Source organism: Cladophialophora carrionii, assembly GCF_000365165.1.
Source record: "Cladophialophora carrionii CBS 160.54 unplaced genomic scaffold supercont1.2, whole genome shotgun sequence".
Classification (NCBI taxonomy): Eukaryota; Fungi; Ascomycota; class Eurotiomycetes; order Chaetothyriales; family Herpotrichiellaceae; genus Cladophialophora; species Cladophialophora carrionii.
Window position 1 is genome coordinate 728,872 of NW_008481827.1, and position 23,569 is coordinate 752,440.

General features: G+C 54.1%; 9 protein-coding genes and 1 non-coding gene across 10 annotated transcripts; 3 read left to right on the plus strand and 7 right to left on the minus strand.

The window, feature by feature from the left end:
- Positions 1 to 184: 184 nt before the first annotated feature.
- G647_02324 (uncharacterized protein) lies at positions 185 to 2,124 on the plus strand (the record flags this gene model as incomplete). The annotated part of the gene is made up of 5 exons (XM_008726674.1): positions 185 to 314; positions 494 to 500; positions 774 to 859; positions 961 to 1,007; positions 1,114 to 2,124. 5 exons carry the CDS (start codon positions 185 to 187, stop codon positions 2,122 to 2,124), a joined length of 1,281 nt encoding a protein of 426 aa, XP_008724896.1.
- Positions 2,125 to 2,373: 249 nt separating this feature from the next.
- G647_02325 (uncharacterized protein) lies at positions 2,374 to 3,432 on the minus strand (the record flags this gene model as incomplete). The annotated part of the gene is made up of 1 exon (XM_008726675.1): positions 2,374 to 3,432. The coding sequence occupies one exon, from the start codon at positions 3,430 to 3,432 to the stop codon at positions 2,374 to 2,376; it is 1,059 nt and encodes a 352-aa protein (XP_008724897.1).
- Positions 3,433 to 3,787: 355 nt separating this feature from the next.
- On the minus strand, positions 3,788 to 5,677 carry G647_02326 (uncharacterized protein; the record flags this gene model as incomplete). Its single annotated transcript, XM_008726676.1, has 1 exon — positions 3,788 to 5,677. One exon carries the CDS (start codon positions 5,675 to 5,677, stop codon positions 3,788 to 3,790), a length of 1,890 nt encoding a protein of 629 aa, XP_008724898.1.
- Positions 5,678 to 6,573: 896 nt separating this feature from the next.
- Positions 6,574 to 7,674, minus strand: G647_02327 (tartrate dehydrogenase; the record flags this gene model as incomplete). The annotated part of the gene is made up of 1 exon (XM_008726677.1): positions 6,574 to 7,674. The coding sequence occupies one exon, from the start codon at positions 7,672 to 7,674 to the stop codon at positions 6,574 to 6,576; it is 1,101 nt and encodes a 366-aa protein (XP_008724899.1).
- Positions 7,675 to 9,152: 1,478 nt separating this feature from the next.
- Positions 9,153 to 10,397, plus strand: G647_02328 (uncharacterized protein; the record flags this gene model as incomplete). The annotated part of the gene is made up of 5 exons (XM_008726678.1): positions 9,153 to 9,487; positions 9,637 to 9,723; positions 9,775 to 9,920; positions 10,014 to 10,104; positions 10,172 to 10,397. 5 exons carry the CDS (start codon positions 9,153 to 9,155, stop codon positions 10,395 to 10,397), a joined length of 885 nt encoding a protein of 294 aa, XP_008724900.1.
- A 1,344-nt stretch (positions 10,398 to 11,741) lies between these two features.
- Positions 11,742 to 12,944, minus strand: G647_02329 (uncharacterized protein; the record flags this gene model as incomplete). The annotated part of the gene is made up of 1 exon (XM_008726679.1): positions 11,742 to 12,944. The coding sequence occupies one exon, from the start codon at positions 12,942 to 12,944 to the stop codon at positions 11,742 to 11,744; it is 1,203 nt and encodes a 400-aa protein (XP_008724901.1).
- Positions 12,945 to 13,907: 963 nt separating this feature from the next.
- Positions 13,908 to 15,135, minus strand: G647_02330 (uncharacterized protein; the record flags this gene model as incomplete). The annotated part of the gene is made up of 3 exons (XM_008726680.1): positions 13,908 to 14,229; positions 14,352 to 14,538; positions 14,634 to 15,135. The coding sequence occupies 3 exons, from the start codon at positions 15,133 to 15,135 to the stop codon at positions 13,908 to 13,910; spliced, it is 1,011 nt and encodes a 336-aa protein (XP_008724902.1).
- Positions 15,136 to 17,237: 2,102 nt separating this feature from the next.
- On the minus strand, positions 17,238 to 18,719 carry G647_02331 (serine-tRNA ligase; the record flags this gene model as incomplete). Its single annotated transcript, XM_008726681.1, has 1 exon — positions 17,238 to 18,719. The coding sequence occupies one exon, from the start codon at positions 18,717 to 18,719 to the stop codon at positions 17,238 to 17,240; it is 1,482 nt and encodes a 493-aa protein (XP_008724903.1).
- A 192-nt stretch (positions 18,720 to 18,911) lies between these two features.
- On the plus strand, positions 18,912 to 18,994 carry G647_02332. Its single transcript has one exon. It is a non-coding gene; the product is annotated as a tRNA-Arg (tRNA).
- Positions 18,995 to 19,689: 695 nt separating this feature from the next.
- Positions 19,690 to 22,905, minus strand: G647_02333 (uncharacterized protein; the record flags this gene model as incomplete). The annotated part of the gene is made up of 2 exons (XM_008726682.1): positions 19,690 to 22,550; positions 22,599 to 22,905. 2 exons carry the CDS (start codon positions 22,903 to 22,905, stop codon positions 19,690 to 19,692), a joined length of 3,168 nt encoding a protein of 1,055 aa, XP_008724904.1.
- Between the last annotated feature and the right edge of the window lie 664 nt (positions 22,906 to 23,569).

Sequence of the window (23,569 nt, forward strand, 5' to 3'; positions counted from 1 at the left end):
AAGGGTTTGAACCACGATCAATAACTCGTCGCCTGATCCCCAATTCCTATTTTCCCCTTCTCCTCTACCTATCCACATCCACCATGGCACCCAGCCGGGCAGCCAGACACACTCTCGCGCTGTGTCGTGTGCGCGTCGTCAACTCGTCTCGACAACGTCCTCTCGATGTAGCATTCTCCCGGCCATGGATATCGCGGAGACACTTTGCCTCTACCGCCGAGTCGTCTGCAACAGCAACGGCAACGACAAAGGCGACCAAAGTATCGCCTCTACAGGGGATTCGAGTGCTGGATATGACGCGGGTCTTGGCTGGGGTACGTATTGCCTGAGATCGTTCTCTGAGTCTTGCTGTTGCTCTGCGGAAAGCATCGTGGTCTTTCTGGGCACTCGAGTCCTGAAGCTGCGTTAGCAGAGGTACTGAGCTTTATGTGGTTATTGGAATATTGCCTGTTTGTCCGCTTGCTTGGAGGCTAACATCTGGAACGCCATACAGCCTTATTGTACGCAGATATTGGGTGATCTAGGGTACGTTCTCATTATGTTGCACTACGTTCCTTTGCGTTGCGCCTCTGTTTTCCTCATACATTGTCTATCCCTTTGGCAGGCATCATCTGGTCTCAGCTGGCTAGTGAGAGTCTGGGCGGAGCATCGCCTTTCCGGCATGCCAGTACCACAAACTGTTCCTGTTACAGTAGGACACATTTACCGCAAGCATAGACTCCTTCTATCCATGTGACCAGAAGTTCCCAGAGACTGACGACACCCCTTTCTAGCGCCGAAGTCATCAAGATCGAACATCCCACGCGCGGAGACGACACTCGAGCATGGGGTCCGCCGTTTGCGAAATATAAGCCCGACGGTGAGTTATTCCACTCCTTGGAACTCTCGACACCACCAGTCGGAACGTGATCAATCCCAAACATGCACGGAGAATATACTGACCAGCCATCTATCCCTTAGCTGCCGTCAAAGGTGACAGGCCCGGCGAAAGCGCCTACTTCATCGGGGTATGTCCATAAGTCGCTATGCATTCTGGCCTTGATGTGCCATCTCTTTCCTTCCTTCCATCTCTTCATCTGTCATGCTTCGCGGTAAAAGCTTACAATCCCCCAGGTCAACCGCAACAAGAAATCCGTCGGCCTCTCATTCCAACACCCCGACGGGATCAAGATCCTGCACGACCTCGCCAAAACCGCCGACGTGCTCGTCGAGAACTACATTCCCGGCTCGCTGAAGAAATACCAGCTCGACTACGAAACCGTCCGCACGCTCAACCCCAGCCTGATCTACGCCTCTATAACAGGATACGGACAGTACGGGCCCTACGCGTCACGCGCCGGCTACGACGTCATGGTCGAGGCGGAAATGGGCCTCATGCACATCACAGGCGAGCGCGACGGGTCGCCGGTCAAGGTGGGCGTCGCGGTCACGGACCTCACGACGGGACTGTACACGTGCAACGCCATCATGGCGGCGCTGCTGGCGCGGCAGCGGACGGCCACGGGCCAACACCTCGACGTCTCGCTCTCGGACTGCCAGGTGGCGACGCTGGCCAACATCGCGAGCTCGGTGCTGGTGAGCGGCGAGCGCGACGGCGGGCGGTGGGGCACGGCGCACCCGAGCATCGTGCCGTACAAGGGCTTCAAGACGCGCGACGGCGACGTCATGCTCGGCGGCGGCAACGACCGCCTCTTCGGCATCATCTGCGACAGGCTGGGCAAGCCCGAGTGGAAGAGCGACCCCCGCTTCGCGAGCAACGACGCCCGCGTGCGCAACCGCGCCGTCCTCGAGCGCATGATCGAGGACGTCACCCTCACGCGCACGACGGGCGACTGGTTGGCCGTGCTGGAGGGGAGCGGCCTGCCGTACGCAGCCATCAACGACGTCAAGGACACGCTGGAGCACGAGCACGTCCAGGCCAGGGGCATGGTCACTGAGCTCGAGCATCCCGCGTGCGGGCCCGTCAAGGTCGTCAGCCACCCGGTCAAGTACTCGGAGAGTTTGGCCGGCGTGAGGTCTCCGCCGCCGACGTTGGGAGAGCATACGGATCAAGTGCTGCGGGAGGTGTTGGGCATGGAGGCCGCAGAGGTGGAGAGGTTACGCATCGATGGAGTAGTGGCGTAATTAGGGTGTGTGCGAGTAATGGAGGGTGTATATAATCAAAACGCGGTGCATACGGGAGCCAAAAAAATAAAAAAAATAAAGACGATTGAGGCCGAGACGTTGGATGTCATACCACAATCCCCAAAAAATACTGCTCAACGAAACAGTTACTTCTATCTCCTTCCACAAATTACTCCCTTAATGGACCAACACAACATATCATGTGACTACGGTCCCGCTGACTTCAAGGCAAATACTACCCCCTTTCCCTCACAACCCATCATCCTCAACGCCCACCAGCTTACAGCTTACGCTCCATAGTCTCCTCACCGCCTCAACATCGTCCGTCCTACCAGGAAGATACCCGCCATCAAGTAACCCCCACCCCTCTTTCACCGGGACTGCCTCCCCACAGTCCTCCAAATACATCGCTCCCCGGCCTTCAAATCTCTTCCCAACCGCCGCCAACACGCTCGTCGCGGCACCCTGCTCGGGATTCTTCTGGATATTGAGGATCCGCATGATATTCTTGATGAAATACCAGCTTCGCAGAAATTCGGGGACCACTCCATCGGCGTGTTGCTGCAGCCCCGTACGGATGCCACCGGGCATGACTGCCAGGCCAAACACGCCGGGTCGGCCGCCTTCAGCGAAGGATCCGTAGCGGCGCGTGATTTCGCTGGCCATGTACACATTTGCCAGTTTGCTTTGCGCGTACCCTTTTGCTGGTGTATATACGCCAGCTTTTTCCAAGTTGAGGTCGTCGAACTCGATGGGCGAGTTGCGGTGCGCGCCGCTGCTGAGCGCAACCACGCGGGATGGAAAATGCATCGTGGACGACGCCTTCAATGTCGGTAGGAGAATTTGCGTGAGGAGGAAGTGCGACAGGTGGTTCACTGCGAAATGGCGCTCGAAGCCATCTTTTGTCTTCGCGAATGGCACGTGTCGGATGCCGGCGTTGGTGATGAGGATGTTGAGCTTGGAGGACTGGGAGAGGAAGGCACGAGCACAAGAGCCGACGTTGGCGAAGGAGTCGAGATCGAGCTGGAGAAGGTGGACTTTTGGGTTGGAGAGGAGGTCGGCACCTAGAGCCTCACGGGCTTTGGAAAGGCTGCGCGCGGTTAGATACAGTGTGGCGCCAGTGGCGACTAGGGCGCGAGCAGTTTCAATTCCAAGACCGCTGCTGCAACCTGTGATAAGAATGACGAGGTCAGGCAAGGCAGCGACTCGTTCGTTGTCTTGAACAACCTGTAAGGCGGTAGGTCGGGCGTCACCCGGCCCTTTTGGATGGCGGTGAGCAGCTGCGTAGGGATTTCGAGGCTCGTCCATGATCTCTGCACGGCGGAAACAGACAACGTGGAGTTGATATGCAGAAGAAGAGGTTCCAGCCGCTTGAGAAACCATGATATTCGTTGTTTTATGGACGATTTACCAGTGTCACGTGTGTCGGGCCCGAAGTAGCCTGGCGTCAGCCTGGGGCATTATCGCCGGAGGATCGTATGTGGTTGGCACCACTTCCAGCGTTGGACTGGTTTCACTCTGTCCTTGAAAGGATATTAGCTCAGTTGAGGGTTGGCGGTGTGTCCGCCGCCATTTGCTGCCGTCGAAGCTCCCCCCTTGCTGACAGAGCCGCCTGATCAGCCATTGACTGTGAGCGTCATCAAATGCCGGAGCCAGACCTGCTTCAGTCGAAGCCTTCAAAATTATCCCCTTGGTCTGCAGCCTGGACTTGCTGTTGTCGAAGCTGTTTAATCATGTCCGAAGTCTCAGCTTCGTATCGTTTCTGATCTTCCGTCATCTTCGTGACTCTTTCGTATTCTCGCTTGGCTTCCTTCTTGGACCGCTTGACTTCTTTACTTGCCTTGCGCTCAAGCTTTTCTGACCAGGCAACGGTGCTCTTTCGTTTCTTTGGGTCTGCCGGTTTGTCCTTCGGCCCTTCCGCAAGCATTTGCTTTCGATGTTGATCTCGCTGCTTGTCTTTGTAGCGGTAGTTGTGCCAGTCAACATCTGGACTCTTGTATGGTGGCAGTTTGATGTTCTTGAGTTCTGCAATCTTCGGCATCTTCAGAAGACCCCATGCTGCAGCATGATCATGCCAATCAATTTGACTCAGAGTGAAGATGGACTTTGCCTCGTGTTTGGAGTAACTCCGGACCCAGCTGACGAAGGCTCGTTGAGCCTTATCATGCAGAGCACGGTCGCCGAGGACGATCTTCTGGAACTTCTCCCGGGCCGCAAAGCATCCCTCGTCTGATGCGGAGATATCGGGATCCGCCAAGGGTTCGATGGGAGTGTGACGCACCCTCAAGAATTCGATGTAGTCTTTCTCGTGAGGAAGTAAGAAGACCACACTGACACCCTTTCGACCAGCGCGACCTGCACGTCCACATCGATGCAGAAACACTTTCGGATCAGATGGAGGGTCTACCTGCACGACAAGGTCCACAGATGGAACGTCAAGGCCCCTTGCGGCAACATCTGTCGTCAGAAGCAAGGCTGGAGAGGCGGAATTGGTGAACCGGACGAAGTTCTTCTCCCGTACGTTCGCTGGGTGCTTACCGTGCAGAGGCACCAAAATGACATCCGGAGGGAGAATGGCGGGCAGCAATGCTTGGAAGTAGTCCACCGCAGCACAGGTTGACAAATACACGATGGTCCTCAACGGTATGGGGTCCCAGCGGCGTAACAGAAGTGCCAGTGCAGAGAATTTCTCTGAAGCCCTTGTGACCGCATATGCCATTTGCAGACTGGCTGGTGTCCGCTTGTCTTGCACCCCATTCGCGCCTTTGACTTTGACCTCAATCTTCACCGGGTTTCGTAGCCCCACGCGGATGAGCTGATCCACCGCTTCGCTTACACTTGCACTGAAAAGACCTGTTCGCCTTTCTTTCGGCAACAGGTTGATGATCTTGGTGAGGTCGTCTTTGAAGCCATGGTCAAGTAAGCGGTCCGCTTCGTCAAGGACCAGTACTTCGAAGGAGGATTTGGGATAGTGAACATCGCGAGACGTCATGATATCAAGTAGGCGGCCTGGTGTTGCGATTAGGACATTTGGCGCCGTCTTCAAGAACTTGCTCAAATCTTGCGCCGGGGTTGTCGATCCACCTACGAGCAGCTGCGGAACGACTTTGTGAGTCGACTGAGTCTCACCCTCTACGGCGCTCTTTCCGTCAGTGGGCTCTGAAGTGTCTGTTGGCCCGAGTTCTGCAGCGGAAGGAGGGTGAAATCGTAATAGCGAAACGAGGACATTGTATATCTGCGTGGCCAATTCCCGAGTAGGAGAAATGATGATGGCACCAACATGATGCTTCTTGATTGGTTCTTCCAGCCTCAACAGCTTTTCCACGACGGGTATGAGATAAGCCAATGTCTTGCCGCTGCCGGTGACAGCCTCCACCACGACATCCTTGTAGGCCATAAAGAGAGGAATCGTCGAGGCTTGAACGGGGGTCATGCGGGTGAAATTCAAGGCGGAGACGGCATCGATGATCCAGGGAGAGAGCGAAGGGTTGAGAGCATCCCATGCCCGGGAGGACGCTCTCTTCGCATGCTCTTTGCCTCTGTCCGGGGCCATGCTTGTGTTTGAAAACAGTGAGTCCAAAGCGAAGGACAAGTGAGGCGCAGATGAGACAAGCCAGAGAAAAGTCGAAGGTCTCCGGCTGTTCTTCGGCAAATAACTGTTATCGATAAGCGAGGATCCGACAATGAACACCACGCTCGACCGAGTCGTGCGCGTCCACAGCTTCTCCGACTCTGGATGGTTTGATACCGACTCGGTACCCTGGTCAGGTCAAGTGAGTAGTGAAGTCGATGTCCGCTTCCGAGTCCTGCGTCTTCGCTGAGATACCCCGCTCATATTAAAGACAGACAATGCTCCCAGAACAGCTGCTGACTTTGTTTCCCGAAGTGTGGCGGTACGGGAGAACTTGTGGAGAAAATGAGCTTACCTTGAAGACGATCAGGGAAGGCAATGCTTCCACTGGTCCCTGGCTATGTGCTAGGTTTAATATCTGTGAACCTTGAAAACCGAGCCTACCGCTGACATATCTCTCTTCATATCGCCCCATCCTCACTAACTTTGCGAGCACAACCTTGCTCGACAGGAACAGAGCCATATCGATTACCGCAGTTGAACCGTGAGCCGTTACCCCGAGACTGTTCAGTCACTCTGATACTATGACACCAAGGTCGACGCGGGCATGCGGCCCTCGAGTATCTCATGAACCGAGGCAAGGTGGATGAAGCCACCCAGACCAGTGACAACCTGGGTCAAGTGGACTTCCATTGCCTCCAGGAACGACATCGTGAACCTTGGGCAGAGCTGAAGTTCACTGTCAGCATTCGAAGAACTCGCTATACAAGACAGATGGCACAACCAGGGACGGTATCCGAGAACACGGTCTGCACGAGGAGGAGTACGACTGTGTTGGGGAAAGGCCTGTGATATTGTCTTCTTACAGCCACTCTGACCTATTTCCCCACCGCCAGAATCTCCTGTTCAATAGCCTCGCCAAAACTCTTAGTATTTCCCTTGCCTCCCATGTCCGCCGTGATGACATGATCTTCCGACCTCGCAAGCACATTCTCGACAGCCTTCAACATGGCCGCAGCCGCGTCCGTGAATCCAAAGTGTTCCAGCATCATCTGACCCGCCCAGATCATGCCCACCGGATTCGCTATCCCCTTGCCAGCGATATCCGGCGCACTCCCGTGGACGGGTTCAAAGAGACTCGGAAACTGTCCCGTGGGATTGATATTCCCCGAGGGCGCGATGCCAATGGTACCCGTGCACGCGGGACCCAGATCAGAGAGGATATCGCCAAACAGGTTGCTGCCGACGATGACGTCGAAGATCTGCGGCCGCTGGACGAAATGCGCCGTCAAGATATCAATGTGATACTTGTCGACCTTGACGTCCGCGTACGCCTTTTGCATGTTCTCGACGCGCGTGTCCCAGTACGGCATCGTGATACTAATGCCGTTGCTCTTCGTCGCGCTCGTCAGGTGCTTCTTCGGTCGGCTCTGCGCAAGTTCAAACGCGTATTTGAGCACTCTGTCGACGCCCGTCCTCGTCATGACGGTTTCCTGGATGACCGTCTCCCGGTCTGTTCCCTCGAAGATCTTGCCCCCAATACTGCTGTACTCGCCCTCCGTGTTCTCCCTTACGATCCAGAAGTCGATGTCCCCCGGCTTGCGGCCCGCGAGCGGACACCGCACCCCAGGCATCAGCCGCGCGGGCCTCAAGTTGATGTACTGGTCGAACTCCCTTCTGAACTTCAACAAACTGCCCCACAGGCTGATATGGTCGGGGACTTGATCCGGCATGCCCACGGCGCCGAAGTAGATGGCGTCGAATTTTGAAAGCGTAGCATTCCAGTCGGGAGGCATCATGTCGCCGTGTTTTCGGTAGTATTCGCAGCTTGCAAAGTCGAACTCCTCGAACTCTAGCTGGATGTCGAAGACCTTGGCCGCCGCTTGCAGGCAGCGCACGCCGTAAGGCATGACTTCGGTGCCGATGCCATCGCCGGGGATGACGGCGATTTTGAGCTTCTTCTGCTGTTGAGGGCCCATCGTGGAAATACACAGGACAGGACAGTACAGTGCGATGGAGATGGTCGTCCTGAAGCCGCAGCGAAGACTACCCTAATTCACAGCGATATGATATCACCGGCGAGGATTGAGGAGAACCCCAGTCACGCATAACGAATTATATAGCATCACTGATCGGGGTTACCTTTGCGCGGACAATGCTTTCTCCGCGTGGTCCTCGTTTCGGTCATTGCGAAGTCGGAGTCCAACACCGGCGGAGAGCAGCCTCAGGAGCTCTTCAGGAGCTCCTTCAACCTGATTTTACAAGTGCTATTCCCGTTGGGCGGAATGGTGGTGATCGCAATGGACATCTGACGCGGAAGAAAGGTACAATAGGTTCGTTTCCCATTGACCGTAAATGCGATCGAAGCCCGATTTGAGGTCAAGAACAAGATTTAGATATCATTTGTGCGTACTTATGACGGTACCTCCTGATTATTCAAAGAGGTTCAATGGTCCTTATGTATCCGTCGAGTACTACGGAACACACGTTCATCTCCTGTGGTAAATATATCACGCAAAACAGCCAGCGCCATCATCAGGGACTACGGTACGACATCATCCAGATTTGCGTACTCACCAGGGCCTACCCATTTACTCCAACACCGACGTACCATCTAATGTACCAATATACCCACGCAAGATGACATCAATCGAGTCGATCATGCTCTTGTCGCGTACATATTGGTATTCGTCGCAAATCACATTGCCAGCGAGAATGGACGACAGTCCAGCAGAGGAGAATCCCAGGGGCCTGGGTGCCTGGACAGTGACTTTCAGGAGAGCCTAGCCCAACAAAGATATACCTATACGACTACACACATCAGAAGAGAACCTGTCTTCCCCGAAGGACGTGAGCCGTGGAGGACATACCCAATTAGTAATATGAGCAGTCAACACACGAAGAGCTTCCGGCCACTGCATTTCCCAGAACATATTTTACCCTCAAGCTGATACTGATCACCTCGTTACTCACGACTTATCCGCAAAGATGAGGCTGATTATCAGGGACGCACGGCTATGCGTATGATGCCACCTACTGTAAGATGCCTAGGAGGCAGCTTGGCCCTACCGGGCCGAGGTCCATGTCGGCATCGTCCCCCTCACTCCTGGTCTAATTACCATCTACAGACATACGTCCAGTGCCAGTAAGTAAGTATGTATGTAGTTGTCTTCCGCCGTACAAGACATGTAAGGCCACCAAGGCGGGCGTCTTACCTTGGGTTATGAAAGCCGCATAAACACCAGGTGACAATTCTGCCGCTCAACACCACAACCAGTAGTCCCTTTTGATCACGCGCACGGAGCGGCCCTAGAGTCCTCGACACGAAACTCGACACCGACACATACTCCCAAAACGGACTGGAGCACACACAAACACCACGTACAATACCGACCCTGAAGACACGCACAAATACCGACCCAGAAGCACCACCACCACCACCACCGCCACCACCACAATGGCAACAACAATAGCAACAGCCACAGCCGACCTCCGGGCCCAAAACCTCTTCAGGTTCGACCACCAGGTCGCGCTCATCACCGGCGGAGCCTCGGGCCTAGGCGAGATGGCCGCCCAAGCGTTCGTCCAGAACGGCGCCAAAGTCTTCATAGCCAGCCGCAAGGAGAGCGAGCTGCAAAGCGTGGCGCAACGACTGAACGCCCTCGGGCCCGGCACGTGCGAGTACATCGTCGCGGATCTGAAGGACAAAGCGGGCTGCGAGAGACTAGGCGCCGAGGTCAAGAAGCGGACGGACGTGCTCACCGTGCTGATCAACAATTCGGGCGCTACGTGGTGAGTTGCGTTGAGTTTTGCTTGCTTGTCATCGAGAACGAAAGGCATTGCATTGCCTTGCCGTTTTTTCTTTCTTGGTCGACTTTGTCCTGGTCTTTTTCGGGCCTGTATCATTATAATTTACTCACACGTTTACGATGCGCCGCCAGGGGTGCGCCCGCCGACGATTTCCCCGAGCACGGCTGGGACAAGATCATGGCGTTGAACGTCAAGGCGATATTCTACCTGACTGTCGAGTGAGTGCTTGCGGAGATGCTATGCGAGCACCAGCGCTAACGCACCGGGAGACTGGTTCCGCTTCTGGAAAAGAGCGCGGCCAAAGATCTGCCCTCGAGGGTCATCAATATAGCGTCCGTGGCAGGGCTCATGACGAGTGATCCCACCGTGACTGAGGAGGGCGGTCTGTCGGTCGTTGGCCACGGAGCCTACAGCTGTATGATATGCCCTTTTTTTCCCCCATCCGAGCTTGTGTGCGGACGACACTGGCTGATCGACTGGCTGACTGACTGACTCTGTTGTGCTGTAGATGGGCCCTCAAAAGCAGCGTGCATCCACCTCTCGCGACAGCAGGCGTCGCAATACGCGCCGCGGAATATCTTGGTCAATTGCATTTGTCCGTAAGTCAAGGGCGGACGAAAACCATTGCGGACGAGACTGCAAACGCTAACAATCTGGGAACACCAGGGGCTTGTTCCCGTCGAGAATGTCGAGTTTCGGCATCCAAAAGAGTCTCGATTTCTTTCTGAGCTCGCAGCCTACGGGGAAGATTGGAACGCCCGAGGATTTCGCCGGGCTAGTGCTCTACCTCTGCAGCCGCGGGTCGGGTCATGTCACGGGGAATGTGATAGAGATTGATGGTGGGAGCATGCGCAGTGGCTGGAGGCTCAAAGCGAAGAGATCGAAGATCTGAACCATCGTGTTGATATGTCAAGCCATGACCGGAGATCTAGATCGGTAGGTAGAGTTGTGTTTCGAGGCCTAATCCCCCGGCATCTTTGTGATTGATCTTGGTTTAAGCCGCGTCCTCTTCGTCTTGCTTGCCTGTGGTTGGAAGGAACCCCGATACATGGTTGCTCATCCTGTCTTGGGCGTCCCAGGCACAGTCCCATCGACTGGCGGTGATTCCACGTCTGTCGATGCACACTCGAGAGCGCTGATCGCAAGCTTGGCCTCGTCGACGTCCCCAATCCGTGGTCCCGTGAAGTGGTTCCTTGCGTACGAGACATATTAGAAGACGCTGATAGGTGCAAAGAAGGTAAATACCACGCTGGCATAGTTCATGGTCGCCGCGGTGAGAGAGAGGACTGAATTTTGACTATATTCCTGCCCCAGACAACGGATATGGCAACGCCGGCAGCATAGGAAGCGCCCAGACAGATCGTAGCCACACCGGTGAAGGAATTGGACCCTCCAAAGACCATGGCGATGAGCCTCGAATTCGGCGAACAGCAGAATTCTACCACTTGGCTGCATTGATATAACCCAAACGACAGTTCTGGCGATATCCTATAGATTCGCCAATCATTCAGTCCCTCGTTCTGACTGCGCTGGGTTTAGTCTCCGAGATGAATGTCTGTACGATCCCTTGGCCGATGTTTGTGGTGGCATGTGAAGTGTTCAATGATTCGCAGACTACCTATCCTCGAAGCGTGACCAAGATGGAGAATCAGAGGCCGATGGGCAACATAAGCGTCACCAAAACGATCATTGAATCGCTTTGGGAACAGCAAGGTCTCAGGCTAGGGGAGGATGGGAAAGCAAACGGGGGCTGGAGCGAGATTGCTGATAGGAAGGACTAGAGCCCTTGTTTCCTCTGAGGTCGTCAGCTTGATCGCTACCGCCTTGGTGATTGCACGGGTCTTGCACAACTTCAGATGCTTGACAAGCTTGGTTCAGCAGGGCCATTTTGAAGCGACGGACGAAGCAAATCCCCATGCTATGAATCAGGGGGACTAGAGATCGAAATATGGCAATATTTTGCTTGGCGCGGCCTGGGTGTTCGGCCATCTAACAAGGGCGAGATCCTCGAGTCTGACCTTCATGGGTGGCATGTCATAATCGTCTGCCGCCAGAGGTTCTCCAGTGTCGCCGACCCTTTGGCTCCGCGGGTTATTATCAATAGCTCCGAGAGAGGAAAAGAAGTAGTCTGGTCGTCAGTAAATTCAATGTATATTCATCATAAAAGAGGTCGACACAATACGCCATCGACAGAAGTGCTCCATCTCCGCTGCGCCTGCCGTACCCGGGGATTCGCTCATCCAAACGCTTTCAAGAATAGCCATAAACCAGCACTACTAAGGAGCGGGATTGTCAAATTATCATCCCAACCCCATAGATCAATAAACTCGGAGACACTTGCAATGACGCCCGTGCATATGCTCATGGCTGCAAGTGCTGCGTTGCCGACAATAACACCTTGATGGGGTTCCCAACCCAGCAGTGCTTTCGCGCTGGAGGGCAGGGAAAGCCTGTTCTGAAACATAAAAGGGTTGACCGGATCGTCAGGGAAGCGACCTGTTCTCGGGGCGAGGTATCCCCAGAAGAAAACCGCGGTGACCACACCCGTGAGAAAGGCGGCCAGCGAGCCTGCAAGCGACTTGCCCTTCCGCAGGCGAATAGTGTAGCGTCCATATAATCGCCCAAACGTGCTTGCAGCGGTGTCGCACCAGGACAAGAGTAAGATGGACACAACACCAATGTCCTTGGGGTAAAATCTCAGAGCGCCGTACGCTCCCACCAGATACCAAATGACACCATTATATCCGTCCACCTCGGTCTCCCGCATCAGAGCGCCCAAGACTTTGATGTAGAACCTATTAAATCTTTCGGAATGGTGTCGGAGGATATCAGTGGGGCCGATAATGGCAAGCGCGCCCAACAGCCAGGGGGTAATCGACCACGTCTGTACACCCGTGACATAAAATCGGAGGGTAAAGAAGCCGATGGAGACATGGAGGAGTTTCCGGGGGATTTCGTGCTTGTGAATGAGGTTGCGGTAATGGCGGTGGAGAGGAATCAGCCCAAGCGGCGAGGGAGAGCGAGAGAATTCGCGCCATGACTTCTTGACTCGATCGTAGGGTGACAGGTGGCCGTTGGACTGAGGGTAGGGGATGGTGCCATTAGTGAGAGGCTCTGACTTGGTGACGGGTTTTATCGAGGTAAGACCGCTCATGCGTCGTCTCTTACTGCCGGTTGCGGAGCCGTTCATGTGACGGGTGGTGGTCAAGATAGGACTCCTGGAGCGTGCTCTAGCCCGTTTCTCCAGACTTGAGTCTGATCCGGAGCCATCCTTCTCTTCATGTATGGGTTCTGGTTGAGGGGACCGCTGTCGCTGAGCCTTGGTGGCCGATCGTGTGACCGGCGCAAAATAGGAGTCTTGACGCTCGGAGGACTCGGAAGGCGTGGGAGACGGTGAGATGACTCGCGGAGTCGAAGGAATAGGGTATGTGTACGACATCTGGACCGTGTATTGCGTTCCGGGGCAAGCGCAGGTTGATATAGCGTTCCCGGTGGATGACAGGTGGCAGATGGATTTCCGCAATGCTCTTTTGCGCAGATGACGGCGATCTGAAAATTGGTCAGAGGCGTGAAATTGGGAGCATGGTGCAGTCAAGAGCAGGATCTTTGTCTGCAAAAGGTTCTGAACATGGTCGAGGATTTTGGGTATTTCAACAATGACGCGCGAGGGCGGTAGAACATCTGGATCTTGTGCCTTGATTATGAGGAAAGCTGGAAATGGCAACAGGAGTCGAGATGGCCATGATTGCACATGCAAGGATCGCTCCAGTCAGCAGCGGCGTGCCTGTGAACGACGCCTAAGCCACACCTCGGTGCCTTTCCAGCCACTGCCTGCGGAGGGATCACTCGGCTTTAGCTGCCATGCGCTCACCTGGAAATGTGGGTGCCAAGACTCGCTTATCGCCGACACCCACAAAGAGAATGCTTTGCCTGGAATAGACTGTTATTGGAATGTACGAATAGGGCTTCTCATAAATGATGCTCAATTGATGTGACAATGCTTAGGAGATGCTATCTGACTATAGCAGCCAAGTGCCTCTGAACCTAAATTGAATCATCTCGCTTCACAGGTCTCTCACTTGAACTTCACTTGTCTGTCATGCCCTCCTCTTCCGAGGGTATGAGGTACGGGAAACCGCGCTGGTCTAGCCAAGCATAAAGTATTGAACGATGTTCACTGACCTCCGCCATCCATTCTTTCCATCCAGAAAATTACAACAAATCATCCTCACCTCCTCTCGTGGCCACTTCGTTGGCTTCATTCTCTCGCTATCTCGCCCTGCACATGCATTGGGAATTCCCCATTTGAAGCTCTCACGACGTCTTCGAATCTGTCCATGGCGTCGCATCGTAGTGTCAGCAGAGTCCATTCACCATATCCTCAAGCTGGGTCAATCAATACTCACGCCGATTGAAACATAATATACACCATCTCATCGTTATACACATTGCGCGTGTACTCGGCCTCCTCGTGCTCGACCTTCAACGTCGTTGTCCCCCGCCCCGCGCACGCCGCATCAGCGAGCAGCTGAGCCTGGATGCACCGATCCATGGCGCCAAAGAGGAATGCCGCGCCGTCGACGGTCTTTCCCACGGTCAGATGGCCGTGGTTGCGTAGAATGACGCCCTTGGTGTTTCCCAGCGCGGCAGCAATCTGACGGCCCTCGTCGGCTTTGAAGGCGATGCCACCGAAGCCAGAGTAAATACCGTGATCGTTGTAGAAGCTAAGGCGAAGAGGAGAGGTTAGTGTCTGACTTGGGAATGCCCGTGCGCTGAAGCGTCTGATCAACACTGGGCAGTTTCGCTCATAACTCTCCCTGCGAGGCTGGTGGGCAAGTTGACCTACCGACACGCATCCTGGTTGATGGGCTCGAGCATGCATCCGAGACTGGAGAACGCCTTGCTCGGCACGCTGTGGCAATGCACCGCTGCAACCACATCCGGCCTCGCTTCGTGGACTGCTGAGTGGATGACCCAGCCTGCAGGGTTGACGCTGTGCATATTCCCGCCCTGCCCGTCGACAATGTCGCCCTCTGCCCGAATGAATCAGCTGTAGTCTGGTAGTCCTGATCTCCAGCAAGAAGCGAACACTGAATTTTCACCACAACAGATAAGATAAACGACTTACTCGGCCCCATCAACACCAGATCCTCGGGCCTCATCCAGCTGAAACTCCGCCCATGCGGGTTAATCCAGAAGTGGTCCGGAAGGATGGGATCGCGGACCGTGACGTGTCCGCCCGCCCCCTCGTTATTATACCCCTGGTACCCGAGCCAGCGCAGGGCAGCCGCATGGTGAAGTTTCCGGAACGCGCGCTCCGATTCCAGGGATTGGAATTTCGGATACCGGATTCGCGTCACGGGTGTGGTCCCCGTGGTTTGGTACGCCCCAAAGGTAAACTCGGGAGAGAAGTTGGGAGGTTGCGGTGGCGGTGTGTGAGACGTCGGAACATGCTGAGATGCGACGCGTTCAGATGCAACTGCCGCTAACGGCGACTTTTGAGTAGTCGAGATTGTGCGAGCACGAATGCGCGAATGCGCGTGTGGCAGCGACAGCGATAGCGGCAGCGGTAGGTTTGTCCTATGTAATCTCGTTCCCGCTCTCAGGACTGTCAAGTTGGTCGATGCCATGGTGGCGGTCGTTACGATCTCTGACCAGCCAGACTGGTCGTACTTGTAGTGCAGGGTTAAGTCGCCAAATCGCCACAAATCAGCCGCATAAGCTTCTGCCTCGATTTGCCTCAATAGCCTAGATATACAATACAATGCGCTGCTCGATTGAGACACAGTTGATAAGACATGCAATAATTACCTAGGTAACCCGAATCCTGCAGACTGGACTGTCACGCTGGCTCGCCGTCCATTTCCCCGCAAAAAGCCAGAGTAGGCAGGGTCGTCGTTGCGGGGAAGCGAGCACACACACGGCTGTCCATCCGAGGGAGTCGAGGGACAGAGTAAATGGGTCGACAGGGTACGAGTACGAGGAAGCTCGTACGGAGTAAACTCTCCAAGGATCGTCATTCGAATGCTTCTGACCTACTGCAACTCGCACTCGTACTCGTACGCTGACGGGTCCAACCGAACCCAACACACCCATTGGCCGGTTGAGAGGAACTACCGCTGTATGTAGTCCGTACTGCGAACCCCAACTCGACATACAGTAGCCCGTACAGGATCAGTGTGTGTGTCTGTGTGTGTGTGTGCTCTGGTCGGCTCCTCTATAGGTAACTAAGTAGGTCAACTCGTACTGTACAGTTAGTTGCCGTGTGTAGTGGGTGCATACCTACCTGAGGTACTTAGGGGTGTCAGCCTCGCTGGTGGAGCGCTTACTTACCGCGTGGCCAAGCAGTGTGGGTGTGGCGTATTGGGAAGTCCGCTATCACGACGTTAGGACTCCATACTCCATACAGTATATGTCGTGCATTATTTTGTGTGTGCGGGAGTGCTTCCCCTCGATTGTGAGCTGCCAACAAAGAATGATCAGCAATCCTGTGGATGGGGTCAGCAGCACGCGGTCACCTCTGCGTAATCCAGTTCAAGTCTGGAGCCAGCTTTTCGATCTCCTTAGCTACAGTAGCTCTCCTGGTTGACCGTCGACTACTGCAACAGGAATAGAAGACCCAAGCATTCGAGGTTCAGATGGGTCAGACCGCCGAACCCAGTGGTAAGTCTGGGAATATTGAGCTTTTACACAGCCATTGGGAGCTCGTCAACGGTATGACTCCATTGACACCTATGGTACTCTACTTTTCCACCATTGAAGAAACACTACTCCCAGCTTTAAACGGGTGATGATACCACCCACGCTTGGAATCCTCCCAGACTTGGTTGATCTTGGTCATCTCAAATACCGTCCCGATGTCCTTTCCTCTTTGGATCAAAGAAACAGAAATGACACTGTCCCGTCTTTCCCAACCAGATGCCCTACGTGACAGCTTCAAATTCCCTTTCTCTCATCCCCGTCTGCCGTTCTTGCGTTGACAAGTCGCAACCACTGTTCCATACAATGTGTTGGGCATCCCTGTTACCGCCGTTCGAATCGAGTCGAGTCGAGCCTGTATCAGAGGCTTCCTTCCCATTGGTTGCTCGATATCGATGACCACCGATGGCAACGGCGATTCTCAGCGGAAGAGGTCTGAGTCCTTTGGGAACATAGCTCTTGTTCAATAACAGTGGATGGACTGTATTCAAAAGTTGGATGGGAGCAACGCCAAGCGCAGTGAAGTTATGAATGGTAGTGCGCAGATCGGCAAACACGACATAGGTTCAGCCACCCCGGCCAGGGTAGACGACGTGCTCAGACTGAAAGGCGCCGTTGATGGGAGTATGAGAGTTCTGGATCTTGGAATGACTTTAGCCAAACTTTCAGATCATGCGGCGCGCTGTGTGTCACTGCCGTCAGTGCTTCAGCAGGGCGATAATTTCAGGCGACGACCAGTCAGCTGAATGAAGCCCCAATGACACCCCTGGCGAAGGATCTGCCGCCAGGCTCTACACACATCACTCGGACTCACAGAAAGTTGGTACTCACAGCAACGAAGATGGGGGAGTAGAGAGCTGTAGTCGGATCCGAGCGAGGATCGGCAGGACTGTCATTGGATTGCTCCAGCCTCAAGCACCAGTCTGCCCGTGACTTCGGGCTTTTAAAGTGCATTACAGTTTGGGAGCATGCATCTGGAGCCTGCCTCCACGGAGAAAATGCTCGCTTTTGTGGTATAACGAACCATATTGCTTTAGGGTAAGCGAGGTCCGATCTTCTCCATGCCGCCCATGTGCCTTCTAAGCACTTCAGGAATGATCACGCATCCCTCATCCTCCCGCCAGCCGTTCTCAAGAATGGCAGCGAGGACTCTGGGGACTGCTAGAGCCGTGCCGTTGACGGTGTGTGCGAATTTCTTCCTGGACCCATCCGGCTCCAATACCCTCGTGTCGAGTCTGCGGCTCTGATAATCCGTGCAGATAGAAGCAGAGGTGACTTCACCCCATCCTTCGTCACGTTTCTTCCGTGATGGAAACATGGCTTCGATGTCGATCTTGCGATAAGCGCTGGCGCCGAGGTCGGAGGAGGGCATCTCGAGGATTCGGCATGGCAAGCCCAGCGATGAGACGATTTCAGTCTGAATTTCAACCATTTCATTTAGAAGTCGCCCTGCGTGTTCGACCCAGCTTGCCTCGTCTGTGAGACCTTGGTTGCTTGGTGCTGCAGAATTGGTCCACGCGAACATTTCCACCTTTGTGAACTCGTGCACTCGGTATAGACCCTTCGTGTCGACGCCCCGAGCACCGGCCTCGGCGCGATAACATCGACTGGGTCCCACCAGCTTGATGGGCAGTCGATCCGCAGGAATAGCTTTGTTTGCATACATGCCAGCGAGAGGGATTTCGGCCGTTGCAGCAAGACTCCTGGTCGGCTTTCCCTTGTCTCTCTCAGAGTGGGCCACCTGCCAGATCTGTTGTTCGTCGTGCTGATCGCGAGGTTGGAAGCCGCACGCAGCCGCCATGTGAGAATAAACCAGGGACGGCGGAGACACCACGGACCAGTTGCGTTTCATGGCGACAGACATGGCGTGTTGGACCAACGCTTGTTCCAGCAGGGCAGCTTCGTTCAGTAGGTAGTAGAACCCCCATCCCGAGGTCGTCGCCGCGGACGAGAAGTCGAGCAGTCCCAGCTTTTCACCAATCACTGAATGGTCGGCAGAACGGCCGTACTGAGGAGGATTCTGCGGGTCGTAGTTGATGTAGGATCGCAGTTTCGGTTCGCCGTCCGTGGGCGTCTCCGAAGACGTCAAATTCGGCAGAGACAGGGCCATTGTCTGTGTGTCAATTTCCAACACATCCTTTTCAGCCTGCAGTTTGTCCACTTCCGGTCTGAGTTCTTTCATCTGCGCGACAGTCTCGGACTTGTCCCCTTTCGAAGCATTCAGCTGCTTCTGCAACTCCTTCAATGTGTGTCTTGAGCCACCCATGCGCTGGTCGAGCTCTCTAATCTTCAAGGCATTCTCTGCCACTCGCCGCGGGATATCCGTATGGTTGCGGTAGTTTCGCACCAGGGTATTCTTTTCGTAGAGCTCGACATTTTCCCGGATTTGGGTGATGGGCGGATATTGTCTCGGAGCTGTCGCTGGGCGTGATTCTTGAAGTAAAGGGAAGGACGTGCTATAGCTTCTTCTGCAGTGAAGCAGGAATTTCCTTGCTTCCAAGGCTCTCAGAGACATTGAGCTGTAAGGTACTCTCCACATGCTGCAATCGTAGGTAAGAACGCGACGACGCGTGTCAGGAAAATTTAACCGCATCTAACCGCGGTTAGTGGGGACATAAATAAGTTTTCATATATTTTGCAATCGGATTTTTGACCTGATATGGTCCACGAAACGCACACAGAAATGCGCTTCCCCAACACCCGGATGGGTGGCGTGGCCTAATGGTAAGGCGTTGCTTTCCGGTCATCGGAACCTGGCAAAGACTGTGGGTTCGAGTCCCATCGCCATCGACATCTTTTTGCTACTTGGACATCATTCTCGTTTTGCTACTTGGACATCATTCTCTTTTTGCTAGTCGATGGAGACCACAGTATCTGGTGGTGCAATTCCTTTACTGACAAAGTGCTTGACCAAGCAGATTCGCAACAACAGACCCTTTTCTATCACTCGTAGAATCATTCACGTGCGTGTCTACGCTTCCCGTAAGGAGTCTTCGAGGCATCGGCTCATCATTTCCGCAGCCCAAATCATCAGTGCGCCAGCCTTGTCTCGGGCCGACACTGAATCGGAACTCCCTCAAACTCCAACCTTCCCGTTAAAACAGTCAACTTCTATCCTCTCGTTGGCAGGCGATGATGTCCGTTGAATGGGTACGTATGTAACGTCCCGAGTATCGTGACGGTGAGCGCTGCGTTTCACATTCTCGGATTCTCATGACGACTGGCCAGATAGATCATCAACTACTGTAGGAGCTCAGTTGCATACATGAACCATCGGCTGTCCAGATCGAGTTTGGTCGCGCTGTATTGAACGGATCGGTCTGAGGATGCTTCTATTACTGCGACCGACTTATGCAAGCACGTTATTAGAGACACTTGCCACGATGTGTACCGCACAGGGAGTATCCATGAAAATGCACGATTGTCCAGCCCTGTAACCCAGTTGACCCTTCACGTACAGTACATTCATCCATACCAAGAGCCGCCTAACGCCGACCATATCCGCCTTGATTGTAGCCATTGCCTCCATGATTTCCACCCCAATTGTCTCGTCCAGGTGGGCCTCGCTTCTGACCTTGATAATTCCCATCACTAAAGCTTCTTCCATCATTTTGCTGATAATGCCCGTTGCTCCCGTATTGGGTTTGTCCCTGGTTTCCGCCATAGTACCCATTCTGGCCTTGGCCACCATTTTGTCCTTGATCATACCCTCCATAACCCTGATTGGCGTAGTTGTTGTACCCTGGGTAGCCGTTCGACGGTGGAGGAGGACCACGATTGTATGCGTTCTGAGCACCAAAGTTTGGCGGCGGCGGTGGTGGCATTCCGGGAGGCCACTGGTTGGGAGGTGGCATCATAGGGGGCCCACTCAAAGGTGGACGATCGGCGGCGTAGTTGATGCGCCCACCTCGATTCTGGTTGTCCATGGGATCGCGTCGAGTGTTGTCGTAAAGCGGTGCACCACCAAAGTCTCGTCCGGAGACCCTGGCCTTTGATCGAAGGATTGCCAAATCACTCTTGTCTAGGACAGCCGGAGGTAGGACGACCCCTGGGAACAACATGGATTTGTGGACATGCGTTGGAGGCGGCATGACGAAGAAGACGCTCATAGATCGATCGTCATCGACGTCGGGGTCCAGCCTGATGCCGGGTTCTGGGCCTACCAGATCCATGTGAGGCAGGAAGTCTTCATTCTTGATCACATCTCCCGCGAGTTGAAACTTCTGCATGGACAACTTCACTGTCTTGGGAGCATCCTTGGCCTTCTTCGAGTAGAATTTCAACGCCAGTTGTTCATAAAGTGGATTCTGTTCCGAGATAAGCAAGGCATCGTGTCCGCGCTCATTCCTCGCATGCTCATCGGCAGTGAGGAGCGGATATTTAGTGGCCATGGCTTTCAACAGACGTTTCTCGTCAATGAAAGGTAACAAGACGATAGCCTTCCAGGATTGCTTTGCGCCATTCAGATCAAGATCGAATTCCTCGGGATAGAAGTCGACAATGTCAGAATCTGGCTCGGTCATCAAGGGGTGGAAAGCACTAGGGATGGCATGGTTTGACGACGCAGGTAGCACGCCCATCAACTGTTCGTATGGTTTGAAGGGCGTTCCCTTTTCAAATTTGACGACCTTCTTGTCAATATCGACAAAGTCTGCAGCGAACGGGGCGTAATGATACGGATAGTACCACGTCCAAGAAGGGCATCCTTGGAAATAGTACAGAAGCACCCACGACAATCCTTCGACGTAGGCTTCGGCAACCTTGTGGCGGAATTCGATGTCGTGAGGCGAGACATGGAACTTCTGCTCGTAGTACCGGTCGCTGTAGCCTTCCTCCCACAACCGAACTGTATCTGGTGGCGGGTTGTTGGGATCGGCATTGTTGAAAGTCTTCTTCTCGATGGGGGTGTTACGCCCGGGTGTGCCATCAGTCTCTGGCTCGTCGTCCATCAATGCAGCCTGTCGTTTGCCGAGTGCCGAGGCCGGGGTACCGGGATCATCGGATTCCGCCTCCATTTGCGACGCACTTCGTTTGCCCAGAACTGCTCCAGCAGAGCCTGGAGTTCCATTGGCTCCATCCGCTGTGTCTTTTGTGGCGGTCTCAGCAGCAGCTTTCCTGGCGAGCATTTGCTCCTTCAGCACGGCCGCAGCGCTCTTATTCGAAGTAAGTGTTTTGTCCACGGCACCTCTGTTCACAATTGAGTTGTAGTCCAGCGTTGGGAAATTGGTAGCCTCGAACGTCTGCATACCAGTTGGAACACGAGCATCGGCAGCAACTCTGCTGCCTTTGGTGTAATCTGGAGAGCTCCGACGTCGCTTGTTATTACGAGCGTCTCGGGCTTTGTTCGCATCGTTACGGCGTTGGTCCCTTATTGCTTGCTTGTCTGCGGCCTCCTTTCTGCGCTTGAAGATTGCATCTTCTTGCTTGGCCAGACCCTGTAGGATGATCTGTGCACGGGCAAGATCGACCTTGCCGTCGCAGGTCAAGTAGCCGCCCATGAGTGGGATATTGTCTCTCCAGATAGCAATGAGCTTGTCGATACCATCCTCTTTGATATCCAGACTGGGAAGATGGGGCAGGAAGTCATTGCCGACGAAGAAACACATGAAGACCCAATCGTCGAGGGCGCGTTCGAGATCAAAGCGAAAAGTCTGACCGGGCACAAACATCTCCGCACCGAGATACTCACGCAGTACGGGGACGTTCAACCAGATAAATGGCTTCAGCTTCTCCACCGTGCCTTTTTCATCGAACTCGCCCGACTTCTCTTTGGCTTCACCTCTGCAGTTCTCGGCATAGTGACCTTGGCGACCGCAAATTCTGCAGGTTCTGGCCTTGGCATCATTGAGGAAGACGTCTTCTCGAAGAACACGGAAGTGAGGCTCATGTGTAGCGATACCAAGCATGATCAAGTCTGCATCGAGACCGTACATGACGTGTCTCGTGTTGGGATCATATGCGGGATCTGAGCGCTGGGAACGAATGAATTGCATGATCTTATGCTCACCTTCACCTGGTACACTGGCGTCGGAGATCACGACCTTCAGCTGTGCCCAGGCAGGATCCGTATTGAGTTTCCATTGGACCCAGAATCGAATGGATTGAGCAAGGATAAACATGAAAGGCGTGCCAGGTGTGATGACATTACTGTCCCATGTTTTCTTGACTACCTCTTCCACCGTCTCTGCTTCATCATCATCATCGTCATCATCGTTGTTGTTGCTGCGCTGTTGGCGTAGGAGTGTCTGAAATTCCGCCTTCTTCTCGTCCGCCTCTTTTGCATCTCTCGCCGATCTGAAGCGACGCGCACGTTGTTGGTTCATTTTGGCTCGAGGGGCAACGCCATCTAATTCGTGTCAGCTGGCGAACTAGATAAATAGCACACACGTCTTACCGATGGCAATCATCAACAGTCTTCGAGGTCTAACCATGTTCACCACGCGGTCGGTGTACTTGAAGATCTCCAGCATCATCTCAGTCTCATTTGCCGGAGGCGGCTTGTCCTCTGGATGAGAACAAGGATGGACGATGCCATTGAAGTCAAGATACAGATTGTGAAATTCTTCTCCATTAGGATTGGGCTTCGTGGTGTCCACGGGATACTTCACGCCATCAATGTCGACGGGTTGTTCTTCGATCACGGGAGTGATAATTTTGGGGTATTTCCTAGTGAGCCATCGGAAAAGCGCTGGGACACCCATCTTGACTCGATGGCGGTCTCAGAGAATGAGAAAAACAAGGGGGGAAAAGTCTGCGAAAAGCCTTCTGGGAGGGTTTCAAGTCACGCTCCCTGCATGGGGCGCGCGGTCGGAGAGAAGACGGCACTAGCGTCGAGAACAGTAGGGACTCGAAGCTACGATCAAGGGTCGACTCAGCATCAACGACACGCGTTAAGCTGGACGAAAGAATGAAGCGAGAATGGATGAGAGTGACTGAAGGAGTTGCCTCGAGACGAACTGCGATTCCGAGTCTTCCTTTTCCAGAAATGGTTAGCTGGGCCTTGGCATAGATCTTGCTAAGGCGGCAAATGGACGATAGTCGATCTTCACGGCAAGAAGCGATGTTCGAGGAGAGGATCAGCCATCCACCCACCGCAGCGGCATGAATGAAGATGCATCGCTGGGCTGAGCATGCCGGCACATTCCCTAGCACCTTTGGCTGGAAATACCTCGCCCCGAAGCACGTCCTCATGCCAGGCCCACGTCTCGCTTGGAGAGCCGTTGGAGAAACACCTCTCAAAGACGAAGATAATACTCCGTACGGGCTCGCACTCGGCCAGGCCATGCGGGGACATCTCCAATACATGGCTCCTACGAGGCCCGCCACAAACGCCCCTACGAGAGATTCAAACATAATGTTGCTCTG